We start from the raw sequence: 15,975 nt of genomic DNA, 5'->3' as shown, positions 1-15,975 counted from the left end.
ATTGTACTGTCCATACAAAAAACGGGGTCAAAAATGACCCCCAATAATTTTATTAGAATTTTTGATATTAGAAATAAGATGTTTTATAAGAATAATGAATATCGAAGACATCAATAATATATTAGCCGAGATTTCAAAATTAAAAAATCAAGGAATTGAATTATCTGATGGTCTCGACAGTGAAAAAATATTATCCGATTATGAGATTATTAACGAACAGTCGAAACGGGGGCGTTTTACCCTGGCCCGCGAGTACTTTTTTATAAAACGATTACAACATACGATTAATGAGAACCTGTACCACAATGACGCAAATGCATTCATTGGACTATTTACTGCCGTTGAAATAATACGAAAAAAACTCGGACGTGTTTATGAACGACGCCGGGAGATTTCTAGTAAGATCAAAAACATTAGAAGGATTATAGACGAAAACTCCGTGGAGCCCCCGATGGTACACTCGGCGGAAAATTAGAAAATTGCGGATCAATTTACAATAATGGTAGGTGAATCACTTACTACTCGGCTAGCCAGAGAGCGACTAGCAGCGCTTAGAAAGTTTATACCGTTACGAGACAGAGTGAGAGAGAAACTTCAAACGCGACAACAAATGCAAACTGATTTTGCTGTTGGAAGTGAACAGTTATTTGCCCCGGTAACTAAAGCGACTAAGGATGTTACGGCGGTAACTGTACCCGTTCTCGGTGCGCTTGAAAAGATAGCAACTCAGACCGAACAAACAAAAAGGTCTTTAGAAACACTCCCTGCAAAAATAGCGGCTGCTACAACACGGAGGCCACCACCACTCGCTATAACCGAACCACAAGAACCTTATGTTACAATGGCCGACGAAGAAGAACTAGGTGCTACTGCGAAAGAACCAGAAGAAGAAATACCCGAAGAAACACCAGAAGAAGAAATACCGGAAGAAAAAGAGGGGAATATACCCCGTATTGTACTCAAGAAGAACACAATAGATGAAATTAGAGGCTTCAGCAACAGGGAAGAATTAATTAATTTTGCTGCCAACAATTTTGCTAAGAGCATACGAGATAAGAAGCATATCAATAGCGGTTACGAGAAAAATATAAAGTCGTTAAAGGACTGGGCAAGAATAGTGTATTTAGCGAGTAAACATAAAGATGCATTACCACATCGTAGTAAATCCGATTACGACGCATTCCACAAGGAAGTTAAGAGTATAACACCAAAAAAAGGAAAAGGATACTCTGTTGGTAAAGAATCCTACGGCGTTACCTGTCCTAATAGTGTTCTCAGTGATATATCACGGCTGGAAGTACTAATCGGAGGAAAACGAGCCGGAAATAACTCTACGGAAATAATCAATGAGGCCGCTGATATTTGCAAGCGGTTATTTACAGGCGGTATTATGGACATTAATGCATATCGAACGCTCATAGACGAGCTCGTGGATGATTAATTGGAAAACTGGTGTTTTTAATAAGGATGATCATACACTACAACCATGATAAACCAGTACTCGTCTACGTGGTAAACTCGCGATTGCCTGTTTACCGCGCGTACTATGGAGATGGTCTCGGTAGCACCATTGCGGGGTTATTTACAAGAATGGCTCCAAAAGTAGCGCCGTTAGCCAAACAATTAGGAATGAAGGCTATTGATGTTATTCGTGATAAGGGAATTAGTGCTATTGGAGATGTTGCCGGAAGGGCGTTTTCTGCCGCGCGAGACAAACTAATGTCGTTGGTGAAATCCAGGAGAAAAAAACAGAAACCACCGGTAATGCCATCAACGACAGTGATGCCTGCAAATGTCAGTAAAGTAATAAATAACGCCGTGGAAGAAAAACTAGAGTCGTTGGCGACGACTCCGTCGTTGGCGACTTCGCCATCCGCCGATGCGGCAACCAACGCGCTCATGAACGCGATAGCGGGAAGTGGTTTAAATTCAAAGAATTTACGACGAAAAAATCGCAATTGAAAACATCAACATGATAAATAATAAAATGTTTGCGCGTACCGCTGATCCCGCGTTTGATATGGACGCCCCAGTGCGCAGGGATGATTCTGTCCGTGATTATCAATTTTATTCTTATTATGCAGCGCAACCCGACCTACGATCGCGAATTGAACTTCAGGTCCAAGATACCAGTAAATACTTTCTGCCGTGTGAAGCGTTTATCGAAATCGAGGGAGAACTCGTGACAAATGCCGCCGATAATGCACCATACGCAGATGACCATCGTGTTCGAGTTGGCTTCGTCAACAACGGTATCATGGCGTTATTTGAGAGCGCCAGATATCTTATTGACGGGCGAGAAATTGAATCAATAGAACGCGAGGTTGATGTTGCAACGACGATAATTGGGTTAGCGAGATACTCGGATGATTATACAAGATCGGCGGGCCCATCTATGATGTTTGCGAAGGACACCACTAATAACGCTGATCATCTTCAGTACATCAACTTGCTGGTGGAAAAAGATACCGCAATTGATCAGGCTGAAGCAAATAACCCAGACCGCAGAGTAAAACCAAACGTTAATTTCAATATTATAAAAAGTCTTAACGATAATTACAATATGGGATTCGCAGCACGAGTAGGAATGTTGCAAGGACCACGCCGAAAGTTTTCATGCGCGATTCCACTCCATCACATATTTGGATTCTGCAGAAATGTCAGAAAAGTTGTCTATGGGGCTAAGCATACAATCGCGCTGACGCGAAGGGGCGATGATAACAATGCAATATGGCATGCTGCTGGCGTCGCTGCCGGTAAGGTTGTTTTAACTAAAATGGCATTGTGGATGCCGGTGCTGACTCCATCAGTTACCACGGAAGCACGATTGTTAGCATTTATGGAACAGGGAGGGAAATCGCTGTTGAGTTGGCTAGCGGTAACAACTGATGCTAAAGAGGATAACGTCGCCGATACGTTTACATGGCACCTGGCATCAAAACAGGGTGTTTCAGCCCCGCGTCATATATTCATAGCGCTACAGAATAGGGAACGATTGGGCAGTCAAGAACGCAGCCATATGATATTTGATCAATTAGGAATCAGGGATGTTTCGCTGAGAATAAACGGACAACAGGAACCATCCGAGGACATACAGCTTAATTACGGCGACAACCATATCGCACGTGTGTATCATCGATTGCTGTCATATATGGGTCGTGATCAAAACGTCGACACTGGTTTGCAAATATCGCAACTTGATTTTAAAAACCTGTATCCGATTTATTATTTTTCGCTGGAACATCTTGATTTAACGAGACAATCCGTCGTTGATATACACTTCCGAGCTCGTATAGACCCGGCTGGTGCCAATTATAGAGCGGTTGCTGTCATTCTCAGCGATAAATCAATGCTGCTAGAAGGCGTTGGTGGACGAATGAGAATCGTTGATGCGCCAGTGGAAAACATGTAATTGAAAGCACAAAACGCGTTTACAATAAAATGTCGTATAGTGTCGTCAGTGTAGAGTTGACTGATGGTCAAGTCAAGAAATTACGATCAAAGTCGGCTAAACAATGCGGAACCACAATAACGCTGAAGCCGTCGCAGATGGCGGGTGGTAATCATAAGATATCGTTGACGGCGCGTCAAATAAAACATTTCAATAATGCGATGAAGAATAAAAAGGGTATTCAAATAGATTTTTCAACCGCAGCAATTAAAAACATGGAAAAGACCGGTGGGATATTTCCGCTGTTAGCTGCAATTTCAGCGTTAATTGCCGCGGCGGCCCCAGCAGTGGCTAAGGCGGCTGCGTTGGGGGCCGTTGGTACCGCGGCGGGGATGGCATTGAAGAAGGCAACCGGGAAAGGCTACAAAAAAAAACGACCCGTAGCCGGAAAGGGTCTAAGACTACCGGGAACCCCGTATTCATGGTACTCGGGAAAGGGTCTCAGACTACCGGGAACCGTTTATTAACGCAAGAGTCTATAACTCCTGAGTCAATGACTCCTGAGTCTATGACTCCAATGTCTAATTTTGATTTAATAGACGCCGCAAACGCGTTAGCGATAAAAAACTTCAGAGGTGTTTTTATGAGAGATCAATTACCGGCGGCACCAAGGAATATTGAAACCGGCATAATTAACCTCGATGGGTCCTCTGGAGCGGGAACTCATTGGGTTGCATACGCGATTGATCCGCGTGCGATCGTCTATTTTGATTCATACGGGTTAGCCCCGCCGAAAGAGTTCATGCGGTATGTCCGGGCGTGTTCAGCCCGGGCGTGTTCAGCCCGGGTTTTTTATTCCACGCTGCCAACACAGCAGTTAAGTGACCCACCGATATGTGGCCGTGAGGTATTGAACGTACTTGCGGCGATTTCATCATCGCGGAAACCACCTCATGTGGTTGTAAACGAATACACTAGTGGGGTCGTAGAAGCTCAACGGATTTTAGAGAATAACATTTACAATAATAATGATTGATATCTGGGGGCGACCGGTTTCGGCGCTGAAACAATCCACGGAAACGACCGCCGCCGACATAAAAAAACTAATTGAGGATGAAATCGCTGATATGTTGAATCTAACAAGTGTTGACCCGGGCGAAATATTTGTATTTCAAGACCGCCAGGGTAAATTGAAATCCGGTAATATGTCACTGAATGACGTTTTAACACGACAGCGTAATGCCGACGAGGGCTCTATCGCGTTGTATACCGGCGACGGACGAATCAGACCGGGTGGGCATATATCAGCGGTGACATTAGTCCAGGACGGTTTTACAAGGTTAGATAGATCGGTGACCGAACTTGACGCGCAGGTGAAAAAATCTGCCACCGAGGTGAAAAAATCTGTCGCCGAGGTGAAAAAATCTGTCACCGATATACAACTCACTACCGCTAGTTTTTTTGGAACCCCGACGGTAACCGAACCGAATCTTGCAACAATAAAAAATACTATTTTGGAGTTTACGACGCTGTCGGGCCAATTTACCTCGTTACGAAAAAATATTAACAGGATCGATGACAACTTTGATAAATTCCTTGGTAAAAAAAATGCCAAACCGGATGAAATCACAATAACTATAAATGATATCACTGCGTATGGACAGGAAATAGAAACAATCAAAACTGATGTTGCAACGAACAAAAGGAGTGTAGACGCGCATGAACGGGAAATAGAAATAATCGGCGCTAATGTTGCAACGATCATAAATAATGTAGACTCGCATGGACGGAAAATAGAAACAATCAGAACTGATGTTACAACGATCATAAATAACATGGACGCGCATACACAGGAAATAGGAACAATCAAAACTGATATTGAAGCGAACAAAAAAAATATAGACGCGTATTGGCGGGGAATAGGATTAATCAAAACTGATGTTGCAGCGAACAAAAAGGGTATAGACGTGCATACATATGAAATAGGAACAATCAAACTTGATGTTGCAGCAAACAAAAAAAGTATGACCGAGAATACACGGGAAATAGAAACAATCAAAACTAATGTTGCAGCGAACAAGAATAATATAGACGCGCATTGGCAGGAAGTAGGAATAATCAGAACTGATGTTGAAGCGATTAAAGACGGACTACCGAGAGTAGCAGAGCAATTCGAAAAAATAAAAACCCCTCATGAAAACATCATCAACACAGTATACACAATTCGGCATGGATCATTCGATTGGACTCCTACACAGAATACAGTAAATATCACCGCAACTGTTAAGGGTATTTATCGATTGACACTGGTTTCAATGATGCAGTTTAATATATTATCGTCGAGTTCATCCGGGTTTAACAATACAATATCAACAATTATAGACAAGAACGCAACTGAACTGTTTACAATTTATGCCGTTGATAGAAATCTAGCCGGGGCAAACATTACATGGTATGTGGAATTTGCAGCGAATCTAAGTAATTAAAAACACTAGCTCTTTTAAAATAAAAATGACCACCAAGGAAATTGAATCAGAGGTATCACCTACGTCACATCAATATCGATTCGATACCGCAAAAGAATTTTCCGCGAACTTGAAAACGCTTTCCGAACAATACCGTGCAAAAATAAAAAAATACCGTCGTAAAATAACCGCCATCGACGCGGTCGTGTACTCAGTGTCGGGCATAGTAGCTGGCGCCGGTGTTATTTTATCCACGGTAACCACGATAGCCCCGATCGCTGTTCCAATCGCTGTTTCCGCGATGACAACAGTTGCTGGAGTCGCCAACGCAATCACTAGGAAGATATCATCGTGTTTTCAGAAAAAACTCAACGAGTACACAGTAAAACATCAAATAGTATCCGACGCGTACTCGAAATTATCCGGGTTAATCTCGTTATCGATTGATAATTTGTTCGTATCCGATGTTGAATTCTCCACGATGGTCCAGTTGTATAGCTCCGCGATGTCAAAAATCGAGGATTTTCAACTGGAAGCCGGAACCACCTGGTTGTTGAAATTAGACACTAAAGACAACGAATAATAATAATGTCGCTGAACCCCGAAGGGTTTCAATTACTTCAGCGGATCGCGGAGAACACCACTCCGGTACAAACAAATATGATATCAATAACGTCAACGAAACCCGAATTCAGTGTGAACTTCCCATCGCCGGTTCCAGTAAAGGAAATAGCGCTGGCAAAATTGCGAGTATATCACAGTTGGCCTAATATCCGAGCGGACGCATTTAACGGACAACAACCTAATAACTCGCTGGTTTTTGCACGGACAAATAAACCCGATGGGACCCCAGACTGGGAGGAGGTTACAATACCAACTGGGTCATACCAAATAGAACAAATCAATAAAGAATTTCAACGCAGGATAAAATCGATCACAGGAAAGGAATCAAAAATCGCTATTACGGTTCATGAACCGACGTTATCGTCGACGATTGAAATAAGCACACCGGGGTATATGGTTGATATCTATAACAGTTCAATAAGAACCATACTAGGTTGGCCTAAGAATCCACCTCATGAAAACCCCGCGGACAAGCAATCGTATCATGAGATTAATCCCAGTTATCGAGATGTTTTGTTTGTTATGAAAAACGCGTCACCCCCCGACTGGTTTACATTTCAAGACAGGAATACCATGTATTGGTTTTTTCAGTACGATGAAACTCCTAAATCGCACGTCAATGCCGAACTTAATTTAAATGATATCGATAGGTTTTTTATCGAGATTAATCGTATTTACCAATCACAACTAGAACAGCTACGGGAAACAAAAGCACAAAAACACGTTGAGGTGTTAAATCAACTTATATCAGACATGGAATATATCAATGAACGAATCGTCGGGGTAATATCCGCTAGCAGAACTGATAATAAACAAAAATTCCTAACCGAGTATAATATCGCAGAAGCCGATTTACCCGATTTTAAGTTTCCAAGATACAACGCGCCAGAACTAAGAAAGTCTCTTAATGATTTTATCAGTCCATCAACTTATATCCTCAGACACGATAACGGGGATGATGGTAGGCATATTGCTCCATACAACGTAAATATCGCATCGGTGATAGCGATCAATCTAGTGTGTGATGTTATCGAAGGGAGTTACCAGGTGGATACCAAGCAATCAAATCAAGCTCAACAGGGGTATATCCTTTATTCATTTTCACCAACAGCCCCTCCGGGATTCTTAATCGTTGAGAGTCCAATTAATCCGGTCTATATGCGATGCCATGATCGGTTTTTAACGAGAATTAATTTTAGACTTACCGATCAGTCAAATAACCTAATTGATCTACAGGAGGAGGAGTTAGTGATCACTCTGTTTGTAAGATCATAAAGACTTTCATTGTAAATAACCACTTAGCAGCAGGGGGGGCAATGACATCGACGCGGTCGTCGATGTGCTTACCGGACGCTGACGACGCTGGGGATCGGCGCGCAGAAGGTGTTAATTAAACCAAATGACGTTTGGACGATCCCCCAACGACGACGTCGTTTTTTTTTTACCAGGCGCTGACGACACTAGATCGTTGAGTTGCAGAAAGTAATAATTAAGCAAAATAACGATTGGACAAAATGTCCGATTCGCCCCCCCTGCTGCTTGGCGAACAACCGTAGGTACACTCTATATCAGAAAAATATAGGGAAAGAATGTTGTGATTGCATTTACACCACAATTCTGATGAATAACACGGGCAGTCTTTTAATGCACACGCGAACTACCTATTTCTCCAAACATCAAAATCATTTTTTTTGTCAGTAAATTTTAAAATTCCTTTCAGTGACAAATTGGGGATGATTGCATATTCCACTGAGGATTTCTCTTCTCATTGTCTGATAAACATTCTGACTGATGTAAATTAATGAAGTTTCTAGATGTGGAAGCTTGGAAAAAGAGTATAATTTCTTATTTACTTTGTATTTTTTCTTGTCACTTACACTGAAAATCTCAAGTGTCAATCATCAAAGTCTGAATTAAGCATAACTATTATAATATGGACATATTAGACACCAATGGAAAAAATAAATAAAAACAGAGCACAAGAAAAGGTGGTACTAATATAACTTGTTGTAAATAGCATGTGGATGTAGTGAAATAAGTTTGCTTTTCCATTCTGAAGCTGAAAGAGCTGAAAGTGTGTTGATTTTCTTGAAATGCTTGCATCACAGGCATTATAATTAAACACCCCTCAATGCAGTGACCCTAATCATCTTCTATGAATACCGATAATGTCCCTAAAAAGTGAAAAAGGCTAATTGCTGGTACAGACCGGCATGTGTCCATGATCACGACGAAAGCCATCTTAAGTCAGGCAGAGGACTGGGTTACCATGCGATTATATAGTTAACAAGAGTCAGATGAGTTGGTCACGGAAAATCTGTTATCGAAATGGCATTGTGGTGATTCTATGAGGGCAAAACTACATATTTCTTTAATTCCATCAGCCTACCAAAAGCTTCGTTTTCCAAGGAATTTATCTTTGTCTGTTGACGCAGAACTGTGTTATATTTTGGACATTCAGCGAGGTGTGTCATGATGCGCGACTGCAGAAGTTTCTTAATACTTCTTAGAGCATTCGCTTCTATCTTTAAGTTGTCATTGATGGCCTGCTGTTCTTCCAGTTTCTGGAATGAAATAAATCTAATTACTAATATAGAACAGTTTTATAGTTGATACTACAAAAACAAAATTCTGGCACCTGCAATAAATCATGAATGTATTTGAATTGATTTAATTGCCGTTTGAAGTCAATGAAGTTCTATGGGTGTAAGAAATGCTGGTATGTTTGTAAGCTAACATAGCTTTACAAATCAAGATGAAATATTATTGTTCCTTCTACGTGTGTGCGCGCGTGCATGTGTGTGTGTTTGTGGTTTGGATTTTTAACGTAGCTTTAACAATTTTTCAGTCATATCGCTACGATGTCTTCAGTGTGACAGTTTATAGTGATGTCTAGCATTTGGGGCATCATGCCGCAGACATGTGGCATCATGTTCCACCCAGTTCCATTATCCTGACACCAGGCTGACCAGTCACAACATTAACCTTATCACTTAGTGCCGAGCGAGGCAGCCGTTGTTACCTTTTTTGTAAGTTTTTGGTATGACTCGGCCAGGGTTCGAAACCAAGACGGACGCTCTAACTACTAGGCCACCGGAGCGGTCTGTTTCTACTACATAAGATTCCTGTGAACATTCTGGGTTAACGTCATCACCAGACCACAGCCTTTAAAGGATAAGGAAAATTAATTTAATTCTGGTAATTCGACTTTTAGCAAAATTCTAATGAGGAAGAGTTGTTGAAACCAAGCTTTGGGCAGACCTGTTCATATGACGATCGTACTTAAGTACTTGTGACTGGCTTCGAAATTAGTATCTTAATGAGATTGGTCATTTACAACAGTTATTATAGTTTAACAGTTGGGATGGTAATTACACATAACAGTCAAACTATCTTATCGTATGCCTGCATTACGTATTTAGACAAAAACGAAAATTGTGTATTTTGCTTTTTAGACCGAAATTCCTTTCGCTTATATTGAAATTGAGATAGAAATGCCCTTCGTGTAGTTTACTATTTAGACAGAAACGCTTTCGAGCAATTTGAAACTTAGCAATGATGAATATTCGAAGGAAGGAAGACGGTTAACAAAGAAATAAATTCATCAAACGTAATACATTTTAATAGTTTTAAAAGTATTAGTGATAGATTGTGCTAACAAAGAAAACGTGAGAGAAAAGAAAGTCTAGTAGCAGATCTCTCTCTCTCTCTCTCTCTCCACACACACACACACACACACACACACACACATACACACACACACTTCAACGGTTATGTGCGTTGCAATATTGAAGACGATTGATATAAATTGCTTTACCCCATGAATTTTGTTTCGAATTTAATGCGATGACTCTAAGTAAAGACAATGCAGCAGAATAGTCAGGATGTGTTCTTTCTTCCCCTTTTAAAACATCAGTGCATTTAAATTAAATTAATACATGGTCCAGCACTAAACACATTTGCTAGGGTTGTGGTGCTCGGAGCAAAGTATACAATAAACAAATAAACAACGAATCTACTCTCAAATTAAAGAAAACAATTGCGTTTTACCAAAATAAACTACATTAAAAGAGGTCCTGGGCGATAATGATGGTGCCCAAAGACCTCTAGCGCCCGGGGCAACCGCCCTATCCGCTCCCCGTCCGTTAGTAACCTACTTTTACGAACATAATACAGCAGAATTGATTCTTTTTTCGAGTAACGCAGGCCACCGGTCCATAATATAGTTCAGAAAGTACATACATGGAGTTAGTATCATGTCGCCAATTATTCCGGACAATATAATTACATCGCAGTGTTATTCAAGATATAATAAATTCTTTGGAAAATGTGGAATGATAACCATCATTCCCCGTGAAAACAATCTGTGGGAGGCGAAAAACAGATAATTTGCATTAGACGGACCAGCCGATAGAAAAACGGAGTCTGTAGATACATCTGTATATAGAACGAGAGTTTCAGTACAAGCAGTCAGAGAAGTAATCTCTTTGCTGACCTTGAGAATGTTTTCTTCATCACTTTTCCTTTTATGTCGACTCTTTGAAGCTGATTGTCTGTTCCGTTTCTTCCTAATTTCTATTTTCTCTTTCTCTTTTTCAGTAAGCTGCACAAGTAAATATAATAAACGAAATAAGAGGAGGAATCTCAGTTTGCAGAAAAATGCATACTGAATACATTTATTCTTTTAAGTTGGTGTCTCTGTAGAAACAAATATATGCTGAAGATTATGATTGCTAGTAGTATCAACATCGGGGTTCTGATTTGGCCCCCCCCCCCCCCCCCGTGAGCATCAAGTGAAGTTAGCTGTTAGGCCTACAGTAATGATTTTGGTTGTACTTCACTTTCCTGTGCGATTAAACACCAGCGCAGGATTATGATTTTCAATCGCCAATATCATTTATTATTTTTTGTGGCAGAGTTCGTGTGAAAATATTTTGTATTGAATGTGGGATGAGAACTTTTTATATTCACTGTGGCAGAGTTAGTGTGAGAATAGTTTTATATTAAATAATGACCTCAGTACATATTGTTTTGAACATTTATTACACTGATTCGTATAGTTTTTGAACAAATTTTTGAGCATATCCAATTCCGAGATTATATTACGCGAGCAATGGAGTGTGTGTAATGTTGCAGAAAAGATTAAATTTCTGTTTCGTTTAAATGCATAGTACAGATTTGCAAAAAAAGGCTCGAAAAATGTGTGTTTTTAAATAGTCTCTGGAGCATCTTCATAAATTGATCAATTTAGGAATTATCTTGGAACAGCAACGATATAGACTTATCCAATCTTACGCGAAAAGAGCAAAATGTTATTATATGATGCTTTGCAAGGAAAAATTACGTCACTGACATGGACTAGGTCACTCAGTGTGGATAATGAAATGACAGTGAATACTCTAATGATGACGCAGTTAGCAAATACATGAAGTAGCAATCAAGATCACCATGGATAAATGTAGTAATGCGATGTTTTTAGCACTAATATAACAATGGCATGCACACTCACCGACCTTGAGAAGAAACACTACGAAACATTACAACAAGCTAGAAGCAAATTAGCTGACTCTATGTAATAAATTTAACAGTTAAGCAAATAATCATCCACATGGGTTGTATATATGAGCGGTAAAAAAAATGTTTGCGATTTTTTTATATCTACGCAGATATAATGGAGTAGACGCTGGTGTACGATTATATAATGTATTATTACAGGTAATTCGGGCTGGTTTAAGCTTCGAACAAATTATATCTGAGTTGGGACCTTGCCTATCTGACCCAAGACGGAAAGAATGAGTCTGCTTATTTAGTAGAGCCTTACGTGAGGAAAAGTGTCGTCCAATTTATGGTCGTCACTGTACATAATATCTTCTGGATTATAAAACGTTTATTTATATATAATTAGGACGCAATCAATTCAAAGTTGTATGCCTTGGAGAATATGAACTGTGATTACAAATAATAAATGTGTTATCTGAATAAAGTCAGGGCGCCAGCTTTGTCCACCTAGCGGATCTTTTCGTAAGTATTATCGTTCACACTATCAACAGTTTTGCGAAAAGCTGGTACACTTGAGTTGTTATGACTCGCAAATGAAAAACAGCAATTTCCACTGCATAAAACATAATATGTTACAACGGCAACGTCACAGTATAAATGAAACATTTCGCGCGCGAGCGTAACAAAAGAATACAAAGAAACGCAAAAAAGCTCAAAATTGAATTTACCATATCAAGTCATATAACCAGACATGGCTTTACACCATCTATGAAGTCTCATCCATGATTTCATATTGGTGCCCGTGTAATCTTGAACCATAAAGACACGGAGAATATTAATGATGAAATTGATAACAGTTATGCAGAAATTCTAGATAGGTTCCGGATGGATGCTTCCCAGATGCACACAAGCTTAGCTTCATATTTCCCCATAAGAACCTTTCTGTTGATCGAGTTACATTAAAACGCTAGCATGTATTTCACTGCAGTCAGTAGTGGACAACTAATGACAAACACTATTTTGAATGGTCGATCGAGTCTGCTTTGCATCCCATAAATGATAATGCAGACCAGCCTCGAAATACCGTCATTACTCAATCCTGACATGGCCATTCAGGTGATCGTCTTGATTAAAGGCCTGCAGCCATTCGGCGATGCGCGTGATAATACTGATTTGTTATCGATTTATTTATTAAGAGAGATGAGTGATTCTGTGGTGTTATCACGAGTCGCAAGTAAAGAATTTTTCACGAATTGTATAGCAACACAAACAGCACCAGAGTAAAAAGTGTCCATGAATACGTTTGATGCATATATTTAGCACGCAACAGTTCCTTGACAACGATAACGTTTACGCCAATACATGATGCACTAAAAAGTGCCAAAGATGCGTTACATCTGAGACAAACTGCTAGGGAAACTCTCACGACAGGCTTGAAACAAACGTTTGCACCATTGATAAAACCGATCCATTCAACCGCGGAACGTGTGACGGCAATGATGGGAACAAAAGTAAACCGGTTCTGGTCATTTAGTAATAATATCTAAACGTGCTAAGGATACCAAAGCAACCACAAAACACAGAACCACTGCTCTAGTGCAAGTGACAGTTTCCAGCAAAAGTTTGAAGATTTCAGGAGCTGTACTAAAATGACATTTGACCAATTAGGAGTATCTGAAGTTCCTCTGCGGTTAAATCGTCATGAGGAACCCACCGAAGAAATCATTTTAGACTTCAACAATAATCAAATGCATGTGCGAAACACAAACTGTTATCGTTGACGAACCGGGCTCAAAACGTTGACAGAGGTCTGCACATTTCTGAATAAGACTTCACTGGATTGTGTCCTGTTTATTACGTTACGTTGGAACACCAGGACATAGCTAAGTGGTAAGTGGTTGACCTGCATTTTCATGCACATGTTACTTATTCACCTGTTGACAACCATTACAGAGTTTACTGTAATTCTCTCTGATATGGTGATGCTGTTGGAGGATGTAGGTGGTTTAATGAGGGTTAATAAGACACCAGTGGAAACATAGTAAAGTTTACTCAAACTAGTAACTAAACCTGTTACATTTTCAAATAATAATGTCCTGTCATAAAATTAAGGGTGGCCTAAACCAGCTTTCAAAAAAAAGGAGCGCAATTGAAGCTTTCACCGGCAAAGATAAATGTAATTGTCCCCGTGTGTTTGACCCAAACACAACTCGATCAGCTTAATGGAGTCAAACAAAAGAACACCTCGTTGGGGGCCCAGAGTGGCTGAGTGGTCTTAAGCGCTCACCGTTACGGATCACTGTCGTCTCACCTCTGTCTACGTGGGTTCGAGTCTCGGGCTCGTGGGTACTTGAGAAAGCTTGCCAGTATATTCTCTTGGTCGTTGGTTCTTTCTGGGGGTTTTCCGGGTTCTTCTTCCACCATTTATACTCATGCTGAAAAATGGCGTTAAACCCTACAACACCTCGTTGACTTTAAAATTCTCTAAGTCTGAGGTGGCACTTACGCAAGACCGATGGTATTTTCCATTCCTTGTGGCGATTACAACGTTATTAGCGGCTGCGGCTCCTGCGGTTGCAAAAGCAGTTACGTTGGGGTCAGTCAGAATTGCATCCGAGATGGTTTTAAACAGGCAGTCGGTGGAAATATATATGATGTTTCGTCTCGTAAATATATAAAGTTTTCGTTCTTCGATTACTCGGAACGACTCGCAGAGTACACTCAGACAGAGTTTATTGACTACCCGGTACAATTAGCAAAATACCAGGTGCCATTTAACCTGTCTTGATTTACTCCCTGTGGCAAAGTTAGTCAAGCATTTCGATGGTGTCTTTATGCAGAATGAACTTGCATCGATAATCCCCCACCTGTAGTAAACCGACATCATTATTCTGGATTTGAAAACAATACATGGGGCTCGCTGGGTTGCATACGCAGTGACACCAAATCATCTTTTGTATTTTGACTCATACGTATCTATTCATCTTAACCGGATTTAAAGGCTGGTGGGCTACAACGGAAATATTAGTCAATAATTCCAGCCATATTAGTTTCAGTAAGCAAACTAACTCGTAACATCAAAGATGACAATGTTCGAAAACCATTCACATATTTAGCATTAGCACTTTTGGCCGCCAGTAATGAAATTGAGTTCGAAGAACTATAACGTTACCCATGCGAAAAAATAATTGAAACGGAACAGCAGCTGCAAGACGAAGTCATCAAGAGGAATGCTTAGCTCGTAAAATGCAAACGCGCGTGGTCGTAGATGCTATTTGTGGAGTAGATTATATCTATTTGAAATGCACAAATATAAGCTATGGAAGTAAATTAAATGCAACTTTAATTATGTTGAAAACCTTGTAAAATTACCTCATACTTCGGCGAGGATGTAAACTCAACCCTGCATTCTTCCCTTCCCTCAGAAATACGTTTGATCTGGATCTTTAGTTTCAATTCTTCCTTTACCAGTTGCGTGACCGACCCAGTCTCCAGGGATTTCATGAAAGCGCATTGAAGAGGGTCTTCTACAGCCACTATCTCCACGTTGTCTCCACTTGCAAACAAGTTTTCATCCATATTTTTGATGTTCGCTGAGCCAGTCATGAGATTTGCATGTGTTGTTTAACATATGTAGTTAGAGAACACTTATAATGACACGGTTGTGCTGAAGAAAAAGACATGTATTAGTCTCATTCTAGTCAAAGGCTTCAATCTGTTTGTAGTCGTTCTTCTTGGAATTCTACTTTTCCTTTATGGTCCGGCTTTGTCCTAAAAATGTTCCTTTAAACTGCACACTATCATTAAAATGTTTTCGTGCAATAAAAAAAAAACGCTGATTGACTGATGATTGATCGTGTTACTTTGCTAATATTCAGGACCTTTTATGTAGTGTAATATTTGCTAACGACTAAACATTATGAAATAAACACATACGAAATTCAGTTTTCTTTTCAATACAATTAATACATACAATGCGCAGCGAAATATTTAAAT

General features: G+C 40.1%; 1 protein-coding gene across 2 annotated transcripts; it reads right to left on the bottom strand.

Moving 5' to 3' along the window:
• Positions 1–7,555: 7,555 nt before the first annotated feature.
• LOC149802345 (uncharacterized) lies at positions 7,556–15,722 on the bottom strand. Of its 2 annotated transcripts, XM_089951561.1 has the most exons (3): positions 15,352–15,720; positions 10,976–11,083; positions 7,556–9,044 (listed from the first exon to the last, which is right to left on the bottom strand). In XM_089951561.1, exons 1-3 carry the CDS (start codon positions 15,583–15,585, stop codon positions 8,826–8,828), a joined length of 561 nt encoding a protein of 186 aa, XP_089807687.1. In that variant the 5' UTR covers positions 15,586–15,720; the 3' UTR covers positions 7,556–8,825. The 2 variants fall into 2 exon arrangements, with proteins under 2 accessions (XP_089807687.1, XP_089807688.1); XM_089951562.1 differs by lacking the exon at positions 10,976–11,083 and having other exon boundaries at positions 15,352–15,722.
• Positions 15,723–15,975: the final 253 nt, after the last annotated feature.

The sequence above is a fragment of the Sinohyriopsis cumingii genome, chromosome 3 (genome assembly GCF_028554795.1).
Source record: "Sinohyriopsis cumingii isolate HCF-2022 chromosome 3, ASM2855479v2, whole genome shotgun sequence".
Lineage (NCBI taxonomy): Eukaryota > Metazoa > Mollusca > Bivalvia > Unionida > Unionidae > Sinohyriopsis > Sinohyriopsis cumingii.
This window is presented reverse-complemented; position numbering and strand designations above follow the sequence as displayed.